Consider the following 22,269-nt stretch of genomic DNA (forward strand, 5'->3'; position numbering starts at 1 on the left):
CCATCCCAGCTCCTCTTTGGAGCACCTGTTTGGAGCATCCCTCCAGGTGGTGGTTCCACATGGTTGGGCTCCCAATCCACTCGTTTCCCCTGTTGGTCCAGCTCCCTCTCTCTAGTCAGGACACTGCAAGCCCTGCACAGGCGAGTGATCACCCCCGACTGCCTTGCAGCAGCCAGGATGGGACTGCGGACCCAGGAAGTAACCGCTGCCGCCACCCTGATGCCGGCTAGGGATGCACAGGAACCTCTTTCTCCTCCAGCTCGGGTCTGTTCTCAGCCTGAGGAAGGACTGCTCGGTGTCTGCTCAGCTTGTCTCCCTCCCCTTCCATCACCACTACCATCGTGGTGACTGTTTATTGAGCACCAGGCCTGAAATGCATTGAGGGGAAAAACACGAGTGTACTTTCCACGTGGTCTTCAGCTTGCTGGTCTGTAGAGGTGGGCTTATAAGGCTTGTTCTTTGAATCAGACACTAGAATATGGCCTTTCTAGGCTGAACGAACTCCCATGATGTTTTCGAGCCTTCCCCATAATCTCAGCTGCTCTCGCTAGCGTCCCCCTCCACACCCCCAGTCCCCGTCCCCAGAAGGGCTCCCAATGACACAGCTGTCCTGACCTCCCACAGAGAAGTGGATCTGAAGTGGGATCCCAGTTCTGTGACTCGGCTAACTCGGCTCAGGGTGTGCTTGAAGACTTTGTTCAAGAAACCATGGGTCTTGTGAAGAAAAATGGGACTTTGGAAACGGAATCCTTGAGATTCTCATCTTCTTGAATTTTCATTGTCCTATTATCACAGAAGACTATTCTGGAACTCTCATTCTGTTGCTCTGTCCAGTCAGGGTGTGCAGACCCCCGGGCCCCGGGGGATCCTCTGTGCTGAACCCCAAAGCTTGCCCCTCACAGGGTAGGGAGTTGCTCTGTGCCCACAGCCCCTCCCCTCTGCATGAGAGCCTTGCCACATTTGCTACCCTGACGGAGGATGCCTGGGATAGTGACTGCCCCCCAGACCTTTGACCTTTGACTGTGAGCCTCCTGCTTGGTGGGGGAGTGGGGCACATATTATTTCCTCAGCCAGACATCGAAAGAAGCACAATCATTTATTGCCTTGAAGCACATTTTTCTGAGCGCTTTCCTTAGGTCTGAGTTACAGCAGCCTCAGTGGGCTTCTAGAAACCAAACAGCCCACCTGAGAAAGGAATCTGCCGTCCTGGGACGGGGGCTGGGGCCCGGGGGGCTGGCTGTGGACGGGGATGGGTGAGCTAGGGCTGAGAAGCACCCTCCCGCCACCCCGTCCTCTGACCTCCTGGGGTCTCAGTCTGGCGGTCCAGCTCTCAGCTGTTGCCCAAGGGTCAACCCAGGGAGCCTTCAGCCCTACAGAGGCGGGGTCCACCTCCCGCGCTGGGCCCCCGGTCTCCAGGGTGGGGCCTGCCCCCACCCCGTATCTTTAAGAGGCTCCCAGAACATTCAGATGTGTTACTGACCACCTTCTCCTGGTTCTGTGCCTAAACTGTGAGGTTCCCCTGTGTCCGCGGTGTGCGGCACAGTCACGCTGACTTCCAGAACCTTCCACAGGTGCAGTCCCTGTGAGTCCAGCAGAGTGCCTGCTGCTCTGTGTGGGAACTGGACCTGCAGGAGAGGAGAGGAAGCCTGCACACAAGTGGTCACAGGGAGGGCCAGGGGCCCCAAGGAGACAGTCCTAGCATACGTACTGCATCGAGATGGAGATGGTGCCACAGTGCTCACCACATGCCAGGCTCCTTCTCATCTCATCTGTTAGCATCATCCCCATTGTGCAGGTGCTCACAGTCAGAGCTGGGGAGGTGAGCAGGGTTTTTTTTTTTAAACACCAGCAGTGCTAAAAAGAACCCGGGTCAGCCACCCATTCACAAGTCACCTTCTAGCTGCTGTTCTTCCTCAGGGCCACCATGGTTGCGGGGGGAGGGGTGTCATCAAACCTCTCCCCGGGCTGAGGGGCACCTGGCAACTCTGCCCAAGGTGGGTGGGGGGAGAGGTGTGGTTCTGTTGCTGCTATAAATGAGACGAGGAAATGATATCACTCAGATTCTAATACAAGTCACAGATACAAGGAATCACGACAGTGGGGTACACGGGGGAGGCCTGATGTGAAGCAAGCTCGGTAGATCCTTAAGAAGTATACAGTGAGCGTGCACCGTTTGTGAGCCTGCGCTGCCTAAATAGCAGTGGACCTACCTCCTGAATGAACGGCTTCTGCCCGAGACAGCCATGAGCTTTCAAAGCAGCTAACCTGTACAAAAGCAGGACGGTCCACCCTGCCACCCCACTTCATGTCGACTGTGTGAGCTGCATGGCATTTGCAAAGGGAGTTTTAAAAACGGGGAATCCAGCTGGGTTAGGGTAAGAGATACCCGGAACTTCATAGCGGGGCTGGGAAACAGAACACTTCCATAAGGTATCAGTGGGTGGGGCTTCCCAATGGCTCATGCCTACCAATGCAGGAGGCGCAAGAGATGCAGGTTTGATCCCTGCGTTGGGAAGAGCTCCTGGAGGAGGCAGTGGCAACCCACTCCACTATTCTTGCCTGGGGAATTCTATGGACAGAGGAGCCTGGCAGGGTACAATCCGTGGGGTTGCAAAGAGTCGGACACAACTGAGCGCACACACACACAAACTATTAATGGACTACCATTCACATCTGTACTTGTGCACGCATCTCCATCAGGCTTGATTTTTGGAAACCCTAGGATACCATGAGTATTTCTCTAGCCTCGGATTACGGAGAGAGGCTGACGTCACATTCTCAGCTCCCCCCATACCACAGCTATATCATGTAACCACTGGCCGTCCAGCTCTAAACCGGGAACGAGCCGCACCTCACCTGCAGACGTGCTGTGCAGGTTCAGTGCTGTTGAAAGCACTCGTTGCTTCGCCCTTACATAACAGGTTACTTTCCCTCTCTAGGTCTGATGCTCTGGGGCAGTCATGTCCCAAGACCAGGTGGGGGAGGCCCAGTTTCTACAGCTTCTGGCCACTCAAAGACAGTCCAAGAGGAAGCCCCCTTCTAAATTGTTTCCGGGATCCCCAGATCACCCCCAAGATGGCCCTGTGCTGGCTTCTAGGACCTTGCAGTCCTCTCCCCCAGGACCCTCTTCCTGGGGGCAGGGTATCCTGGCAGCACAGCCCTCTTCCCAAGGAGAGTGGGTGGACTTTGGCCTCGAGGCTAGGGTGACCCCTCGCATGTGCACAAGCTCCCCCCGCCCCAAATGCAGGGTGGGCCTGGGGTCTGCTTTCTCCATACCGAAATATTCCAACAATGAATCCAAGGAGTTGGAGAAATTTCAGTTAGAACCTGACCTTTCAAGTCTCTATGAAGGTGTGTATGTTAAGGTATGTGTATGCATGTGTGCTCATTCGTCTCCAACTCTGTGCATGGACTGTGGCCCACCAGGCTCCTCTGTCCATGGAATTCTCCAGACAAGAATACTGGAATGGGTTGCCATTTACTCCTCCAAGGGGTCTGCCCAACCCAGGGATCGAACCCGAGTCTCCTGCGTCTCCTGCATTGGCAGGCAGATTTCTTTACCACTGAGCCACCTGGGAAGCCCTCAAGATAGATAGTAGAATTTATTTTATTTAAAGGTTTGTTACTTTCCCCCCAAGCCCCACAGATGGGAAGAGCAAGCCTGCTTGGGGCATGCAGAAATTCTTACATCCAGATTCCCTTCCTCTTAATAAAAATAAGAAAACACATAATTAGACTATCCTAGGGTTGTTTTTTTTTGTTTTTGTTTTCATTTTGCCACCTGATTCAGGAATTCCTCTGCCTCATCAGCAGTTTTGCCTGGGATGCTGGTTACCTAGCTTCTGGACTTATCTGAGTCCAGTTGAACCAGGAGGCGCCTCGGAATGTGCCTCTGACAGGCACTCCAGAGGCTTCGTGCAGCTCCTGACTCAGTGATACCTCGGCCCCGTCTAAATTTTAAAACTGACTGAGAAACTCAGAAAAAATCCTGCAGTGGGGGGCTCCCTTCTGAACAGATGAAATAGGCATCTCCAGGGCAGGGGCCCAGGCCTGCAGGCTGCCCTGCACCCCACGATTTGCCAAGGTTGAGAAGCAAGTCCGCCAGGCTTGGTGGTTCTCTCTGAGAGGAGCCCGGCCTTTGCTCTCCTGGTGGAAGGGAGCCTGTCGGGTCTTCAGACTTTGCAGGCACTGTTGTTGTTAAGCCCGATCCCGCCACCTAATTAACACTTGTTTATATTAAACAAGCGTTAGCTGCCCCATGCAGAGAAGGGGGTGGTCCTTTTTGAAGTTTCTAGTTGCTGACTTTATAAGATCTGGCCTGAGGTGGGGCTTCTGGAAACTCATCAACCTGACATAGCAGCTAACAAGTCCTTCGAGAAGTTTCTCTCGCAGGCACGGCCATCTCCCAAGGAACAACCCAACCTGCGCAGGTTTCCCCCCCCCCTCCCCGCCCGACCCGGCAGCGCGATGGCGCAGGAGGGCGTGGACAGCTTCCCGGGTTTGGGTGCTCCTCGTCAAGGTGTTAAAACAAAGAGGATCGTTGTGTTTCTTGGAACTGGTCTAAATGTCTCTGTTGAAGATTAAGATCTAGGGAAACGCATTTCCGTTCGAGACCCAGTGTTTTCTGCTCTTGAAGGGCACCGACATGGTGATGGCGCCGTGACACGGCCGCGGCCCCCAGCCTCTCCTGCCGGTTCCTTTAATTAGGAGAAATTAAGTGGGGCTGCTACATATTTTGAGAATAAATAACACTATTTAAACGCAGGCAGCCTTAACCACTGACTTAACCGCTGAGTTCTCGCTGCTACATGTCTCCTAAGTAGATCAGCATAATCTTCCCGAGGACTTAAAATGCATCACCTTCGTTCCGGAGCTCGGAACCCGCAGCCGGCGCGAGCCCCGGGAGGGCTTAATGACGGCGAGAAACACCTTCTCCGGGCGGGAGGGGCGCGGCCGGCGGGCTGGGGTCAGAGGAGGCCGGATGGGAGCCCGGCACCCCCCCCCCAAATGCCCCGCCCCCACGAAGACGGCCCCACGGGGTGGGGGGAGGGGAAGCCGCGGGGGAGGCCGCGGGGCCTAGCAGTTCTGAGCCGTGTTTGTGGCTTCGGCGCTTTGATCTCCGGCCAGGGAAACCTGGAAGGTCAGGCCGGGCTGCAGCCAAGCCCCGGAGCCAGGAGCCGGTGGAGCGGGCCGGGCCGCGCCACCCACCCGCCTCCCCCATCCGCCTCCTCCCGCCCCTGAAAGTGAGCCAGCCTGGCCGCCCGACACCCCCACTTCCCTACACCCACCCCCTCACTGGGTTGGAGCTGTTTTGCGTGGGTCTCCCTTTAGGCAGTGGATTAGGGTCTCCAAATCGTGGCTTTAAACCAGACACATGCCCTGCAAGTTTTGTTTAGTAACTACGCTATATGTCGTACAGACTGTAAACGAAACCAGGTTGTTTTTTTTAAGCTCTGTGCCCCTCCCCACCTCCTAACCCTCCCCTGCAGATCCCCCCTCAGAGCGGCAGGTGATTACCCTGCCCGGTTAGAGTGTTAGGGTCGGGTTTTTTTTGGTGTTTTTTTTTTTTTTCTGGCCACTTCTTCTGACGCCCGCCCCCTTCTTGGCACCAGGCTTTTCTCACCGGTTACCCATGTGCGCCGGTGTGTGACCTCATTTCCTATGGAATGAAAGGTTTCTGTAGGAAAACAGGGCGCTTGGTGAGACGGGCCTTGCAAGCCCCCTCGGCTGGCATTGTCCCCTGTCGAGCAGTGCCTGATGCTTCAGGGCGCAGCGGCGGACCAGAAAGCCCAAGAGCCCCGTGCCTGGGCGGTCACTGAGCAGAGAACACGGCGGAGGAGGAGGAAAGGAAAAAGTGAGGAGGGCAGCTTTAGAATCCACTTAGCGGCGTCCAGAGGGAGGGGCGTGAAGGGAGCTCTGGCTTGTTCCTACTGGGGTGGGACCAGACGAGAGAGACTGGTGAGCGTCAGGCAGGGTGTCTCCGCGCCTGGCCGGTGGCCTCTGTGTGTGGACAGGCCCTGCCCCAGTGGCAGGCTGAACAGGGCTTGTTAGGGGCCTTGCGTTCCTGGCAGGGACCGTGCCTGGAGGCTCAGGCCTCAGGTGGACCAGCCTCGCAAGCCTGCACTTTTGGTCTCTCGTGGCTCTGCCCAAGGGCATGTGTGAGTTGGGTGGGGGGGGTGGTTCGGAATCTGCCACCAGTTCTGAGATCTTGACAGCAGGAGGGGTGGGCAGGCCAGTGTCCACACGTTGCCCCTCTGTGTCATGCAGGCCAGCTTCTCCCATCAGTCTTCTAGGAGGAAGGAAAGCCAGGTTTTCCTGAGCGACGAGAGGACAGTGAAAAGAGAGGACACTCCTGCCGTCTGTGCCCGTGGATGTACCTGGAGGTGGTGGTTTGCTCAGCTCTCCTCTGCTGAGAGTTGTTAGGGAGGCTTGCGTTCCTCCCGGGAGTAGAAGGGGCAGATGCGATGAGTGCCCTGACATCAGAGACCTGCTCACAAGAGGACTGGGACCCCATAAAGATCCCCAGCGAGGCAGAGCCATTCTCAGGGACTGGGGTGGAGGTTCCCCAGAGAGAATAATTCCTGAGTTAGAACCAACCACCAATAGAAGGCCCGTATGCAAGCGCTGCAGCAGAAGACCCAGCCGCAGCTCATAAGAAACCAAATCACCAGCATCTGCCCAGCGGAGGATCCTGACTTCCGAGAAGATCTGGTAGAGAATGAACCTTCCGCCACTCAGAAAGAGTCAGAGGAAACAGGAGACCAGGTGGCCTGGAGCGAGCCGCAGCCTGTGCTTGGAACAGCAGGGCCCGGCGTGTTTGATGCTAACCCCTGGGGCAAAAGCTCATCCTTTTTAGGTCAATCAACAGACGTTTCTAGGCCATTTTACCCTGTGCCAGGCTCTTTGCAGGATTCTGGGAATGGAGCGGGAAAGAAGTCTGAGGCCTTGGCTGCGCTCTAGTGAGGGAGGCACTTTAAGTAAACAGTGAGTGTGATGTCACAAGAGCTGTTCCAGTGGGACCTGGCGGGCCAGGTGGCGGGAGAGGAACACCTGAGGCTGTGAGAGTTGGAGGCCCCGCTGGCTGTGGGCGAGAGGCAGCGTGTTTCCCCCGCAGGTGGGCAAGGAACTGTAGAAGCCCCACCTCGGCAGGCTCCGGGGCTGGTGGGTTGAGTTCACTTAAAGCCGGAGGAGTCGCATCCTATTGTGTCTTTTTTGGAGGATAGCCGATTAACAGTGTCGTGCTGATCCAGGCGAACAGCAGAGGAACTCAGCCATACACACACGAGTATCCGTTCTCCCCCAGACTCCCTTCCCGTCCAGGCGGCTGCGTGTGAACAGAGTTCCCCGTGCTGTGCTGTAGGACCTTGGTGCTTACCCATTTTAAATAGAGCTCACGTCTTATTCTAAGAGCATCACAGAGTCGTTCGGGAGAGGGGCAGGGCAGTCTGCGACTCAGAGAATGCCCTCTTGTGCTGCATGGAGATCCTGTGGGGGGTGGTGGGGGCAGGCAGGGTGGGCTCCAGAGCCCCCAGGGGGGTGGTGGTTGTGACTCACTTGAGAACTCTGGTGTCTGGTATAGGGTGGTGGCAGTGGGGCTGGGAAAACAGTGAATGGATGTGGAAGATGGAATCGGCAAAACCCAGTGAGCAGCTGAGCGTAGGGGTGAGGGCAAAGGGGTGTGGCTCAGCCTGGCCCCTGGGGGGCGCTCTGGGGCACCTCCCTCCGGAGAGAGCCCTGGCTGTAGAAAGGCCAGGACCGCGTGAAGGGTAGGCGCATGCACCTCTATCAGCCCGAGCTGGAACAGCGAGCTCTGCCCCGGGAACAGCTGCAGAAGGACCTCGGGGGGCCCCGCTGAAGCAGGAACTGATGCCAGGTCGTGGGCACTAAGCCCTGGGCCTTTGGTGCCGTCTTGGGTTCTCCACGACCGTGGCTTCTGCCGCCGTGGGTCACGCTGCTGCGTATGTTGGAGGAGGGCAGCGCGTGAACACTCTTCAGTAAGAAGGGGAGACCTCGGCAGCCTCACCCGGCTTCTTGCCAACCGAGAGCTCTTCCCCCTCCCAGGAGGACAGCAGGTGCGTGGAGACAGACACCTCTGGGAGGTCCTGGCTTGGATCCTTCCTGGGGTGCCTGGCACACCGTTGGCCCTCTTAAGTAGTTGTCACATTGCACTGTGTATGCAGCTGACCCTCGAGCAACACAGGTTTGAGCCATGGGTCTGCTTAGACACGGGTGTTTTCAGTGGTCATTTCTACAGTGCTGCATAACCCAGGGGGTTGAGTCTGCGGCCACGGAACCATGGACGTGGAGGAAGCTTGGGGATTGAGGAGCCGAGTATACAGAGGGTGACTCTGAGTTCCATGGCGATTTCCCTTCAGTTGTGCAGAGGGTCAGTGCCCTGACCCCGCATTATTCGAGGGTCAACTGTTAATTGAGTGTTTTCACACCAGGGACCACCTCCTGTAAGCTGCAGTGGGTGTATTCCTTAGACATTGTCTTCCAGATCAAAATGTAGATTCTGGCCCATCCCTCACCCTCCGACCGTGTCCATGCGTTAGAGTCAGGGAGCAGTTAGGCAGTGAGACTCCTGTCACCTGAGCCAGCCGTTTGCGCAGAGCCTTGGGTCCCAAAGCTTCTCCAGTGGAAGGAAAGGCATGGACAGAAGTTGCTTCAGAAAGGGTCCTGTGTCGAAAAAACTGGGGCTGCCAGGTAGCTGAGAGCCTTAGCACACGTGATATTTCCCAAAGGTGTCTCATCCCCTGAGACCTACTATAGGAACGTGGGATCGGTGGCTCCAGGCGTTTATTTCTAACTCATTGGCCTTCAGAACAGAACACTCAGACCTTTCGTTACAACTTCCCCAAGTCTCTTCGGCGAGGCCTGCCGCAGCACTGCTGGTGAAACGGACGCTCCCTGAGGACGGGGCGGCCACTGTCCTGCTCACCGTGTGCATCCTCCTGGCCTAGCACCCACAGTAACTGGTTAATTACTGCCATTGAACAAATAAAGTCATAAATGACACCACAAATAGAATTAAACCCTGCCGCCGCCTACTAATGTGAATTTGTTGAGTAGGGGCTGCGCCCACCCAGGGCGGTCTGCTCTGTTAGGCTTTTCGAGGCACCGACATGGGTCAGATGTACCTCCTGGCTCCATAGACCCCAGGGCAGGTGAGCCTAGCACCCAGCCAAGATGATTACATGTGAGATGTTAGCACCGTCTGATTCCGCAGGACCACATGTAGCGATGTGAGGGATGGATGCCACCAGAATGTGAGTACAGGACTGTACACACAGCACTGATCCTGATGGAGAAAATGCAGAGAGCCCCTCAATGCCTGTCAGAGGCAGTCCACCCTATAATGGAAGACTATATATAGCTGGTAAGAAGAAAAACCCTTTTCTGCATCACTGCATATAATGTTGTTGAGTAAATTGTTGAGATAAGGGGGAAAACAGTTGAGAACAGATTATATACATCCAACTTATTTTTCAATATATTTTCACATGTGAGTATATATATATATAGGCATTTTATGCCTGCTGATACATGAATTAAAAAAATAACACACATGGAAGGATATAAACCACACTGTTGTTACATTATAAAGCTGGGATTTGAGGAGGTACTAAGTCGGTTATTTTTTGCTTTCAGCTTTTGAGTAATGTTTGAATTTTCACGTCAAGCATGTTACTTTTATTAACTGCAAAGATACTAAAGATGGTCACCTTTGCAGGGGAAAATACATCATAGAAAGTGATAAGTGGCAGAGGAGAAATCTTTATAGGTATTAGAACTCAGGGGTAAGAGCTGCTTCTGACTAAAGAGAAGCACTTACCAGTCTTAACGTGGCAGACTTTGCACATGAACTTGACCTTGAAGCATCAGTAGGCTAGGTAAGGTTCAGTACGCATCATAGTTCACTCTGGAGGTCTTTACACGTGTTAAGTATCTCCTGGAGGGTTACTCTCAGACTGCCAGACTCCTTCCTGGCCAGCTCCCAATGTGCTGCTTTATCCAAAAGTTAAATCTGTTGACCCAGATTTGTCTTACATTGTCATTGTCATCCTATCTTGTCCTTGCTGCAGATAAATTAAGAGTTGAGTGGGTTTATAAGGAGGAGCATTAAAATCTTCTGTGGATTGTATAAAGATTCTTAATAATCTTTTTCTTTGGCCCTGGGCCTCCATCCTAGGAGAATTGAAAGTGTAAGCCAAGATTCATTCAACGTGGCATTAACTATAAGAATTAAAAAACTGAAATAGCCCAAATATCAGAAAGATATGAGTGAGCAGGGTATCTGAAGGGATCTATCACAGCCTTAAAGATATTAACAAAAAATTTTAAATGACTTGTTGGAAGATTATGATAAGTGCAAAAAAAAAAAAAAAACAGAACACAGACTTATATTCAATAGAGGCAAATAAAGAAAAAGTCTGCTTGAAGCCCCCATATGTCAGAATTTCCTGTAAGAGGTTGAAGACACAATTCTTTCTATCAGCGCTAACAGTCCAGCTTCCTGGCTTATGCTTTTGGTCAGGCGTGAGGGACAAAGGAGAGATTGTGGGCTTCCCTGGTAGCTTAGTGGTTAAGAATCTGCTTGCTAATGCAGGAGACATGGGTTCGAGCCCTGATCCAGGAAGATCCCACATGCCACGGAGCACAACTACTGAGCCCGTGCTCTGGAGCCACAATTACTGGAGCGCGTGTGCCCTAGAGTCCGTGCTCTGCAACAAGAGATGGCAGGACAACTAGAACTGCCCCCCCCACCCCGCCGCAGGAAATAGAGAGTAGCCCCCACTCGCTGCAACGAGAGAAAAAGCTCACACAGAAACAGAGACTCTGCACAGCCAAAAATAAATAAATAAATAATAAAATTAAAAATAAAAAATCAAACACATTAAAAAAAAAAGAAAAAGAAAAAAAACAAAGGAGAGATTGTGGGCCATCTTTTGGGTTATTTCCGATTCAGGTTGTGTTCCACCGGAAGTTTTCCTACAATAAAGTTTAAGCACTGGACGCCACATCCAGTGCTTGATGAAGAAACAGGGCAACGGTCTGTTCCCAGGGGCTCTGCAGGGGAGCTCTGGGGCGGGAGTCTGTGTGCGGGCTCAGCCACGTCTAACTCTTTTTGACCCCATGGACTGTAGCCCGCCAGGCTCCTCTGTCCATGGGATGGTCCCAGGCAAGAACACTGGAGTGGGTTGCCGTGCCCTCCAGCTGATCTTCCTGATTCAGGGATCAAACCCGCATCTCCTGTGGCTCCTGCATTGGCAGGCGGATTCTTTACCACTGAGCCACCCGGGAAGCCCAGCTGTGGGGTAGGACCAGGCCCCAAACCCAGTCTGGGTGTAACTGCACACTCTGGGGCAAGTGCCAGGTCCATCCTGAATTTAACTGAAACCCAAGCAGACTCTAGTCTGTGTGTCTCTTCACCACATTAGCAGAATGCCCAGTACGCACCCAGAAATTCAAGACTCAGTCATATCGACAGAAGCACTTCCTTGGGGGAAGACTAGACAACCCACGTTCAGGGAGCAGTATCCCGAGAGCACAGTCCCAGGCAAACTCGCTCTCCTTCAGAGTAAGTGTTCACTGAGTAACCACCGGGGTCTTGCACTGCAGTGCCAGTCACGTCAGGTCCTGTCTTCTAGAGCTTGATGTATTGCACCCTGCCAGACCTAAGTCTGCAGATGTTGCTGCTTTTGTGACGCGTCTCAGTGGCTGTGGACGTTGTTGCCTTGGGTCTAGCAGGGCCTGGAAATAAGGAACCGTGACCACCTTTTAGTCCACATTCTGCTGCGGGGCTTGTGGCCACCTGCTGGCTGGGGCCGGCTTGCCCCAGCCTGGTGGAAGCCCCAGCAGTGACAAAGGGTGGGAACATGCTCATGTGAGTGGGGCGAGGGGCAGGGTCGGCGGAGGTCAGTAAGCCAGGCCTTCGGCTGCTTCTGGGAGGCCCGGCCTGGTCCTCTCACCTGCTTTCTGCTGCCCGCACCCTTCCCAAGCTCTTCTTCCTAATCTAGTCTGTGCACTGATCAGGGGTAACTGCACTCTCCAGCTAAAGCCCAGCGCCTGTGACCATCTAGCAGCATCCACCAGGAGGCGTCTTCCCTAGCCGTCCACTGAAACCACCTCATTTTGAGAAATTTAGACCTTGGGTGTGTGACTTTATAAAGATGAAGCTTTGAAATAACTTTTTGGTCCAAGTTTGACTACAGAAGACATGAAAGCTCTAACACATGAATATTCGTTCAAGGATGCCGCATCCATTTTTAACTGAAAATGTAGGGTGAGGGGGAACGTGCGACCAAGTACGTTTTTTCATTTGCTTTGGGAATACTATGATCAGTGTGTCATTTTCAAAGTGCAGATCATTCATGGCCTATTTTTAAACCCAGGCTTTTCAGGTGGCTCCGTGGTAAAGAATCAGCCTGCAAAGCAGGAGACACAGGTTCAATCCCTGGGGGAGGAAATGGCAACCCACTCCAGTATTCTTATCTGGGAAGTCCCATGGACAGAGGAGCCAGGTGGGCTACAGTCCATGGGGTCGCAGAGAGGTGGACACGACTGAGTGACTCACACACCCCCTGAGCAGAAGACTGGCACCCACTTACTGGGGCCCCCGAGGACCTGCTGACCTCAGGCAAAGGGGCCTGTGCCCCTAAACAGCTTTATGGAGGAAGCTGACACCACCTGGCTCCAAACTTTCTCACAGGGCCATCCCATCCTCTCTCGCTGGAGGCAGGTGACGGCCATCGCAGCTCTTTCTGCAGCACTCTGGACAGCCCGTTGCCTCTGCGAGTGACCGAGGCCAGTCCTCACGACACAGGCTCTGTCCTCCTTTTACTGGTGGGGAAACTGAGTCTGGGGACAGAAAGAGGCTCAGCGACCCACCCCCCACCCCCCCATCCGCAGCTTGTCTGGCAGAGCCAGGGACAGCACCCAGGAGCTCCTCCTGATGGGGGCGAGCCAGTGGGGAACCAGGGTGGGACCCGTAAGCGGCGGAGCAGACCAGGTTCACTAAATCTCAGTCCAGCGGGAAGGGGTCCCCAGCAGAACAAGGACGGCACTCAGGTGCCTGAGCTCATGAAGCTGCGGAGGGGTCTGCTGCATCCCGAAGGGTTCGCTGTCCTGCTTGTACCAAGCACAAGGAGCTGGCTTGTTGCAGCAGCGGTGGGGCAAGACTGCCCTCTGGTGGGCTGATGGGGCATTGCCCTAGCCACATTCCGGTCTAAGGCCGTGTTGCTTTCCCAAGCTGTAGCCATGCAGTGATTCTTTCTATGGAAGGAATTCAGCTTTCGTTCTTTCTCAAGCAGTCTGGCCCATAGAGGCTTTCTTGACCTCTGAGTACTGGCCATCATCTGTCCATCTTACTGGAGGCTGGGTTTTCGTTTTGGTTCTCTCCCCCATCCCTCACCTTGAGAGGAGTCTTGCTTCCCTAACAAGATTCAGGTTCAGGATTATGTCTGATTCTTCCTCAGCTTCTACCCTGCTGTTCCCTTAGCTGGACATGAACCTAGAAGTTTCACCAGGATGGAAAGGAATCCTTTCCGCCCCCCAAAAAAGAATTCCACCGCTTCTCATTTGCTCCTGAAACATTTCATCTCTGACCAGTAGTTCCCCAAATGGTTGAATCCTCAGAAAACTTTCAGAACTCAGTTTCCTGGGCCTCACTCCAGCCCTGCTGAATCAGGGTCTGTGGTCTGAGCCAGGAAATCTGCTTTACAAACTTCCCCAAGTGGTTTTTGATGTGCGGCCAGGTTTGGCAGCCAACAGCTCTAAATCCCCATTTACAATTATTTCTCGTAGCCTTTCCCCTTACCCGACAGCATCTCCAAAGGTCTTCAGCTCATGTCCATTATTAAAACTGACCATTTTGAGATTCCTTTGGACATATTCACAGGCTCTTCTAACTGCAGGGCTGGATGACACGGGGAAGAGGGAGGACCACAAGAGAAGGACCAAAGGCATGTGCTTTTGTTGCCAGTGGCCCTGCGTTCATAGCAGAAATCACTGAAACCAATACCTTTATGCTGACGGGGCAGGTTGTCAGTTTGTAGTCTGATGTTAAGGCTTACGCTGAAGAGGGAGACAAAGGTTAATTGAGTACCCAGTTATTTATTTTATTTATTACCATTTCTAACTCATCTAGTTCTCAGGTTCAACTGAACAAGGCGCTGTTGCCTACCCATCCCCACCCCCTCCTTTAAAAAAAAGACAAAACAAAAGATAGGCAAATTGAGGCTTGGACTTCCCTGATAGCTCAGTTGGTGAAGAATCCACTGCAAGGCAGGAGACCCCAGTTCAATTCCTGGGTCGGGAAGATCCACTGGGGAAGGAAAGGAAAAGGCTACCCACTCCAGTATTCTGGCCTGGAGAATTCCATGGACTGTATAGCCCATGGGGTCGCCAAGAGTGGCACATGACTGAGCGACTTTCACTTAAGTTGAAGCTTAGGAAAGTTAGTAACTTGCCCAGTCACGTAATTCTGCATTCGAATACAGGTCTGATTTCCAAGGTCAGCTTTTTGGAAATGTCCCTACACGCTCTTTCTCACTCTCCCAGGCCAAGCGAGCCGTGCAGCGGGGAGCCACTGCAGTCATCTTCGATGTGTCTGAAAACCCAGAAGCTATTGACCAGGTAAGCTCCTGGGGCCAGGCCCAGGCTGCAGGGCCCCTGAGAGAAGCAGCTCCCTTACTTAGCGGGGCTTCACCGTCGTGTCACCTGGGTCTTCGGGGCCCTTGTGCTTGTCTGTCCTCATTAGTGATCCGTATCTGCACGTCGTCCTCCAAAGCGAGTGTGTCGAGAGGGGTTAAGCGCCAGGGAGCTGGGGGCTGGGAGGCATTGTCACAGACCCTTCATCCTAAAACGGGGCATCCTCAGCTTCACCTGCCTGGGAGCCCCCAGTCTACGATGCTGGTGTTTGGGGATTTTCCAAAGGGAATTTCGTGTTCTTTTCCTCCAGTCTTTCTTTCTCTCTCTCCGGCTTCTTCAAAGTAATTACGTCTTCTAAGCAGCACCGTCTCTCCTTGCTTAGCTGAACCAGGGCTCAGAAGACCCGCTCAAGAGGCCAGTGGTGTATGTGAAGGGCGCAGACGCCATCAAGCTGATGAACATCGTCAACAAGCAGAAAGTGGCGCGCGCGCGGATCCAGCACCGCCCGCCTCGAGTGAGTCTCCGCCGCGGTCCTCCGCCACCTGCCCCTTCCGGCTCCGGCCTTTTTTTTCTTTGCTTCCGGCTTTTTCCCCATCTAAAATGCTGATGCGCCCCCAGGGACCTGCAGGTTTAGAGCAGATGTAAGCCCGGAGGCCAGGGAGAGATTACCAGTTCTACTTGAGGGCATCTGAAAAGCCCTTCCAGAGATAGATGACTTGTGACCAGGTGTCTCTTCCACCCGGAGTCCCCTCCGGGCGACCTCCTTTTTCCTCTTCTGTGCCATCTTCCCATGAGAGGCTGACTGAGGACTGAAGGGAAGGGCACCTAACCCTCAGTTGCTTTTCCAGTGTCTCCCTTCTCCCAGGGGTCTTCACTAAGAGTATGAGGCCTGTGCTTCCTCCTTCCTGTGGGGCAAGTGCGTTACCAAAACCCCCTAACCTGTCCTAGATTCTTTAAAAGTAAGCTTTCAACTGGGATTGGAGCTCACGACTTCCAGGTGGTTAATGGATAGCTTTGTCTTCTAGGCTTCTCTTAGTTGTGTTAAAGCCACGCTGCTGGCATCCTCTGCCCAACCTCAGGCTCAAGATTCTAGGAACCTGGGACAGGTGCCCCATAGATGGTTTATTTCCTCTTCCCAAATATTGGAATATTCACATAAAAGAGGATCCTTTTGCAAAAATTACCCAGATGCTCGTAGCATTCAGGCAGCAAAACTCCACTCCAGCGGGCCAAATGCATGTCCCAGATCAGGTGGCTATAAGGTTTTAGGAGGCTGTATGCCATGAGGGAAAGGTAAGAACTAAAACTAGAGGGAGTTTGCAGAAGAACTGACTTGCTGGCTGCTTTTTAAAGGAAAAAAAGAGTGCTTTGGTAAATATGACTCACTATAGTGGAAGCTGATATTTGTGGAAGCAGCATACAATTTTCTGAGTTGTTGTAAACCATTAATTATACGGTTAGTAATCACTGTTCCCTCAAAACATGACACTCACTCCTTTGTCCCATAAATGTGATATTTGTGTTTATTCGGAAGGGCCTCTCCTGCTGGTTACGGCGGACTCTGCGCTGTTCCGCGGGGAGCCCGGCTAAGCGAGCAGAGTTCTCCCAGCTGTTAGGAGGCCTGGCAAAGACCCCGGCAGGCCTCCCCGGGCCGCACCGCGGGGCACTGCCTGGGCCCGGAGAGCGCAACGTGCGCCTGTCAGCAGAAGCCCCGGCGGGTCCCGCAGAGGCGCGGAGACGCAGCCCAGTGGCTCCATCCCTCCACTGACCAGAGCCGACCCAGCCCACGTGCCCATCCCCGGGCCGAAGAGCACTGTGACTCACTGTGTCTGTGTTCTGTTCCAGCAACCCACTGAATACTTCGATATGGGGATTTTCCTGGCTTTCTTCGTCGTGGTCTCCTTGGTCTGCCTCATCCTACTGGTCAAAATCAAGCTGAAGCAGCGACGCAGTCAGGTAATGGCCCCGGAGCGGCCCATCACCTTCATCCCCGAGGCCCCACTGCCGGTGCAGACCAGGGCAGGGTGCTGACCCCACACAGCAGCCTCTTCTCTGTTGGCCCAGAACCAGCAAAGATGGAGAAAAGCCAGAGCAGAGCTCAGAGCACTGAGTCGTTTCGGTTCCAAAAGGGCCGGTCCTCTCAATACAAGGGCCGGGCACTGGGGCCGTTTCCAGCCACGGGTTTTTCCAAAAAAACGTTTGAATGTTAACATGGAGCCCGAGAGTCTTGCTCCCCAGATATGATCAGGGTACCAGCAGGCTCAGCATTACCTGGGAGCTTGGGAGACGCGCAGAGTCTCAGGGCCCACCCCGGACCTGCCGCAGCCGAGTCTGCGTCTACCAAGCTCTCCAGGCGATCCTCGATGCAGAGGAGCCACGCTAGTGCCCCAGCTGACACCGCACTGCGTGCTTACAGGAGGGAAGGGTTTGGGGGCAGAGGGCAATGGAGGGACACGCAGGAGTCCAGACTCTCAGGGGTGTAGCAGTGTGACGTCCCTGCAGAGAGACAGCGCCGAGGGTCGGGGGGGCTGTCAGCGACAGAGCAGCAGCTGGTGTCTGTCAAGCACGTCCAGTCTGCCCAGTGCCAAGCACCCCCACGCGTTGTTCATTGGCCCGCGGGATGTTCCTCAGTGAAGGGAGGAGCCCTTAGCCCAGAGCAGAGTCGGCCGGCTCCGCTGCTCAGGCCAGTGTGGTGGCCACGCAGGAGTCTGGACCTGTGCTCTTGGGCCGTGGTCTCTCCACGTCCAGTGACTCCTCAGCCATCTGTCCTGGCCCAATGGAGACTAGCGTGAGGCTGACCGCGGTCCCCCGGGGGGTGACCGCCGCTGTCAACACAACCCAGACCCTCACACGGGCCACGTTCTGCCGCGCAGAATTCCATGAACAGGCTGGCCGTGCAGGCCCTGGAGAAGATGGAAACCAGGAAGTTCAACTCCAAGAGCAAGGGGCGCCGGGAGGGGAGCTGCGGGGCCCTGGACACACTCAGCAGCAGCTCCACGTCTGACTGTGCCATCTGCCTGGAGAAGTACATCGACGGGGAGGTAATGGCGGGGGCAGGGGCAGGGCTGGGCCCCGTGGGGACAAGCTGAGGATGAGGTGCACGGGGTGCATGGAACCTGGAAGGACAGGCCCACGGGCCTTGCCCACAGCCTTGTGGGACGAGGGCTGAGCCTGCCAGCTGTCCAGGGGCATCCTGAGACCTTCCAACTGCTGTCCCCCCGGGAGGGGGTGGCCACGTGCATGGACTCTCTCCCGGGTGCCTGGCTGAACACAAGTTGGTCAGAAATGTATGTAACTCTGGTTTTAGGAATATTTACCGTTAATTTACATTTGAAGAAAGTGAAAGTGTTAGTCACTCAGTCGTGTCTGACTCTTCGTGACCCCATGGACTGTAGCCCACCAGGCTCCTCTGCTGTCCATGGGATTTCCCGGGCAAGAATATTAGAGTGGATTGCCATTTCCTTCTCTGGGGGATCTTCCTGACCCAGGGATCGAACCCCGGTCTCCTGCATTGGCAGGGAGATTCTTTACTGCTGAGCCACAAGGCGGGGGTTGGGGGGGGGGGCTTCTTTAATTACATTTAAATTAATTAATTTACACTTATTAAATTGAGGGCAGGAGGAGAAGGGGGAGACAGACGAGAGAGTTGGATAGCATCACTGACTCAGTGGACATGAGTTTGAGCAAACTCTGAGAAATAGGAACGAGTCAGACATGACTTAGTGACAGAACAACAGCAGCACTTAATTTTAGCATTGCTCATCTGAAAACTCTGGAACTCAGCTTCATACAATTCTCTCCTAAAAGCTGTGTGGAACACTTACACCCATTCTTACTTATAAAGAGACAAGGGCGGGGACTCCCCTGGTGGTTACGACTCCACGCTTTTTCTGCCAGGGGCTCAGGTTCAATCCCTGGTTGGGGATATAAGATCTCACAAGCCAGGTTGGTACGGCCAAAAAAAAAAAAGAAGAAAGTAAGAACAAAGGATGTGATGTCTCCTTTTTCCTTCTAGCTTTTTTTCTGAAAATTTCAAACTTTCAGAAACGTTGCAAGAATCATACAGTGAATGCTGTTATCATTCACTGAGAATCACCCATTGTTAACATCTTCCTACATCTGCTTCATCTCCTTCCGGGTTGAGCACACATAAACACACGTTTGAGGGAGTAAGGAGGCAAACCATTTCAGAATTAGTTGCAGGCATTTGACGCCCCTTTGATGAAAGTGTCCTGCTGCTGTGTAGACTGTTGGATGAAAAACGAGGTTTTGCAGAGGCCTTCAAATGAACGGTCTCACACAGTCTCTACCTGCAGAATGCTTGAGTTCTCATCTGGGCCCAGGAGGGTTCTAGCTCTGTGATCTTGGGCGAATAACTTTACTCTCTCTGCCTCTGCTTATGACATGAGCCCAAGATTGGCCTGGACTCCAGGTAATCACCAAGGTCACATGAGAAAATCCAGATAGGACTCTTCTCATGGTCAGGCACAGCCGTAGGGGTTAGTTGCAATATGGCTACGTTTAGCTGGTCAGAGAATGGAAAATCAAAGTAAAAGTGGCAAATCCAGAGGGTGTTCTGGGCTCAGGAACTTTTAGAGGCATTTCTGCCTGCCTCAGAACCCCATCACCTTCTCTCCATGTTAGGAGTTTTGTTACAAACCACGTGGCCTCAGGTGAATATCGAGGGTCCCGTGAAGGGGAAGGTGGGAGAACTTTGCGCCTTTTCTGCCACACCTGTCAGTCATGAATCCCAGGCATCGTCCTTTTTACCCACCTCATTTTGCATCCCAGAAATGCAAAAGGTTTTGGAGCATACCTAGCTGTCCCTCACGCCCCCAGGCTGAACACCCTGTACGAGCACACAGCTGTGGCGGGCCTGTGTGAGTGGCCCGAATGTGAGGAGAGCCTACTTCCTCCCTTGACACCAAGCACCGTGGTTGGAGCTAAAGATGGGGGTGGGGGAGCCTCCGGGCACTGCCACGGTGCACTGGGTTCCTTGGTCCACTCCGGCCCCGCGGGAAGGAAGAAGCATGTGCGGACCGCCCTCTGCCCCGGCCCACATTCAGGCCGCGTGTCCTCTCTCCCGCCCCAGGAACTGCGGGTCATCCCCTGCACGCACCGCTTTCATAGGAAGTGCGTGGACCCCTGGCTGCTGCAGCACCACACCTGCCCCCACTGCCGGCACAACATCATAGGTAACGCTCCGCTGCCTCTGGCCCTGCCAGGAGGCACTGTCTTTCCCGGGTGCTTAGTGGGAGCAGGACAGGCACCGCAGGCTGCTGAGCCGACAGCCCACCGAAGCACTGCTGCCAGGACCTGGAGGCGCCCGGGGGCCTGGGGGGCTCTGCTGGAGGGTCAGCCTGGGTCTGAGCTCTGGCTTTGACATGACTGGGTTCCTGACCTTGGACCAGGCCCCCGGCCTCTCCAGGCCCCGGGCCCACAGTCTCTTAGGCGGGACAACAGTGGTGACATGCGCCCTGCCTGCTGCCTAGGGGTCATGATGCTGTGTCACTGTGGGGGTGCCTGAGGGTCCAGAAGACAGGGTGCCTTCCTCATAGCTGTTTTTCCAAGAGGGTCAGGGCCTTTCCTGTCTCGGTTGCTGTCTCGAGGCTCTTGTCACTTAGAGCAGCTGGGAGGTGGGAGATGGGCCCTAATAGGAGTGGCCACCCTGAGAGTGGAGGAGCAGGAGGCCTCTGCCCGCGTGGCCGGGTTTGGCGGGAGCTTAGAATGGGCCAGAGCCCCTCTGGTGCCAGCTGCCTCAGTCTGCCCGTGTCTGCCCCTCTAGCGCTGGGCCTCGGCGTGCTCCGCGCGCTGACCTGTTTCCTGCACTTCTCCCCAGAACAAAAGGGAAACCCGAGCGGCGTGTGCGTGGAGACGAGCAGCCTGGCGCGCGGGCGGCAGCAAAGGGTGGTCCTGCCGGTGCACTACCCGGGCCGCGTGCACAGGGCCGGCGCCGTGCCCGCCTACCCCACGAGGACCAGCATGGACGCCCACGGGAACCCGGTCACGCTGCTGACCGTGGACCGGCGCGGGGAGCAAGGTCTCTTCCCGCCGCAGACCCCCGCCTACATCCGCGGCTACCCGCCCCTCCACCTGGACCACGGCCTGGCCGCGCACCGCTGTGGCCTAGAGCACCGGCCCTACTCGCCCGCGCCCCCCTTCCGCAGGCCCAAGTTCGGCAGCCGCAGCTTCTCCAAGGCAGCTTGCTTCTCGCAGTACGAGACCATGTACCAGCACTACTACTTCCGCGGCCTCAGCTACCCCGAGCCCGAGGGGCAGCCGCCCCCCAGCCTGGCCCCCGGGGGCCCGGCGCGGGCCTTCCCCCTGGGCGGCGGTGGCGGCGGCGGCGGCAGCCTGCTCTTCGCGCCCGCCGCCCCGGCCTCGCCCCTGGAGAGCGGCAGCGCGTCCAGCTTCAGCTGCTACCACGGCCATCGCTCGGTGTGCAGCGGCTACCTGGCCGACGGCCCGGGCAGCGACAGCAGCAGCAGCAGCAGCGGCGGCAGCTCGGGCCAGTGCCGCTGCTCGTCCAGCGACTCCGTGGTGGACTGCACGGAGGTCAGCAACCAGGGCGTGTACGGCAGCTGCTCCACCTTCCGCAGCTCGCTCAGCAGCGACTACGACCCCTTCGTCTACCGCAGCCGCAGCCCCTGTCGCGCCGGCGACGTGGGGGGCTCGGGCCGGGGCCCCGTCGTGCGCCTCGATGGCTCCCCAGCCCCCGAGGAGCTCCCGGCGGCCGCCCGTGGCCCCGGCGCCGCGCGGGGGGAGCCCTGGCCCGGGCCCGCCTCGGTCTCGGCCTCCGCCTCGGGGGACCAGCTGTCCACCTGCAGCCTGGAGATGAACTACAGCAGCAGCTCCTCCCTGGAGCCCCGGGGGTCCCACAGCTCTACCTCACAAGGGGGGCTCGAGGCCTCTCCTGGCGCCGCCCCGGACCTCAGAAGGACCTGGAAGGGGGCCCGGGAGGGGCCGTCGTGCGCCTGCTGCTGCGAGCCCCCGGCCCCGGCCCCAGACCCCAGCGCGGGGGCGGCCGGGGGCGGCGCCTTGTACCTGGGCCCCCCGCCCTGTGAGGGGTGCGGCCCCCCAGGCGGGGAGCCACAGCCCACGAGCTCCCAGGGCCTCTATGGCCTTCACCCGGACCATGTGCCCAGGACGGACGGCGTGACGTACGAGGGCCTGCCCTGCTGCTTCTATGAAGAGAAGCAGGTGGCCCGTGGCCGCGGGGGCGGCGGCTGCTACGCCGAGGACTGCTCGGTGCGCGTGCAGTACACGCTGGCCCAGGAGGCCCCGGCCGGCTGCCACCCTGGGGCCCGGGACCTGAGCCAGCGCGTCCCCATCATTCCGGAGGATGTGGATGGCGACTTGGGCTTGCCCTCCAACTGCCAGGGGACCCGTGGCCTCGGCCCCTGGCGGGGGACGCTGCCCGGTCCAGATGCCCTGTGGCCCCGCAGGGGCCTGGGAGCAGCCCAGGAAGAAGAGCGGGTTCTGTGCTGCCCAGCCAGGGCACCACGGCCACCTGGCTGCCCTCCGGAGGATGTGGGGGCCCCTGGGACCAGCTCCCCCAGAGCCCTCCGGGACACTCGGGAGTCCAGCACCACAGCGCCCGAGGCTGCAGGTGAGAGG

General features: G+C 55.9%; 1 protein-coding gene and 1 long non-coding RNA gene across 2 annotated transcripts in view; both read left to right on the forward strand.

The window, feature by feature from the left end:
* Window positions 1–22,269, forward strand: part of ZNRF3 (zinc and ring finger 3) — a 144,343-nt gene that overhangs the window by 117,493 nt on the left and 4,581 nt on the right. Inside the window, exons 3-8 of the mRNA XM_020907173.2 lie at window positions 14,563–14,637; window positions 15,035–15,166; window positions 16,498–16,608; window positions 17,526–17,693; window positions 19,745–19,847; window positions 20,492–22,261. Coding sequence (XP_020762832.2) covers window positions 14,563–14,637; window positions 15,035–15,166; window positions 16,498–16,608; window positions 17,526–17,693; window positions 19,745–19,847; window positions 20,492–22,261 — 2,359 coding nt within the window. The remainder of the gene's footprint in view (window positions 1–14,562; window positions 14,638–15,034; window positions 15,167–16,497; window positions 16,609–17,525; window positions 17,694–19,744; window positions 19,848–20,491; window positions 22,262–22,269) is intronic.
* LOC110146358 (uncharacterized) lies at window positions 6,211–10,411 on the forward strand. The gene is made up of 2 exons (XR_002316520.2): window positions 6,211–7,114; window positions 8,825–10,411. It is a non-coding gene; the product is annotated as an uncharacterized lncRNA (long non-coding RNA).

This window comes from Odocoileus virginianus, chromosome 12 (genome assembly GCF_023699985.2).
Source record: "Odocoileus virginianus isolate 20LAN1187 ecotype Illinois chromosome 12, Ovbor_1.2, whole genome shotgun sequence".
NCBI lineage: Eukaryota > Metazoa > Chordata > Mammalia > Artiodactyla > Cervidae > Odocoileus > Odocoileus virginianus.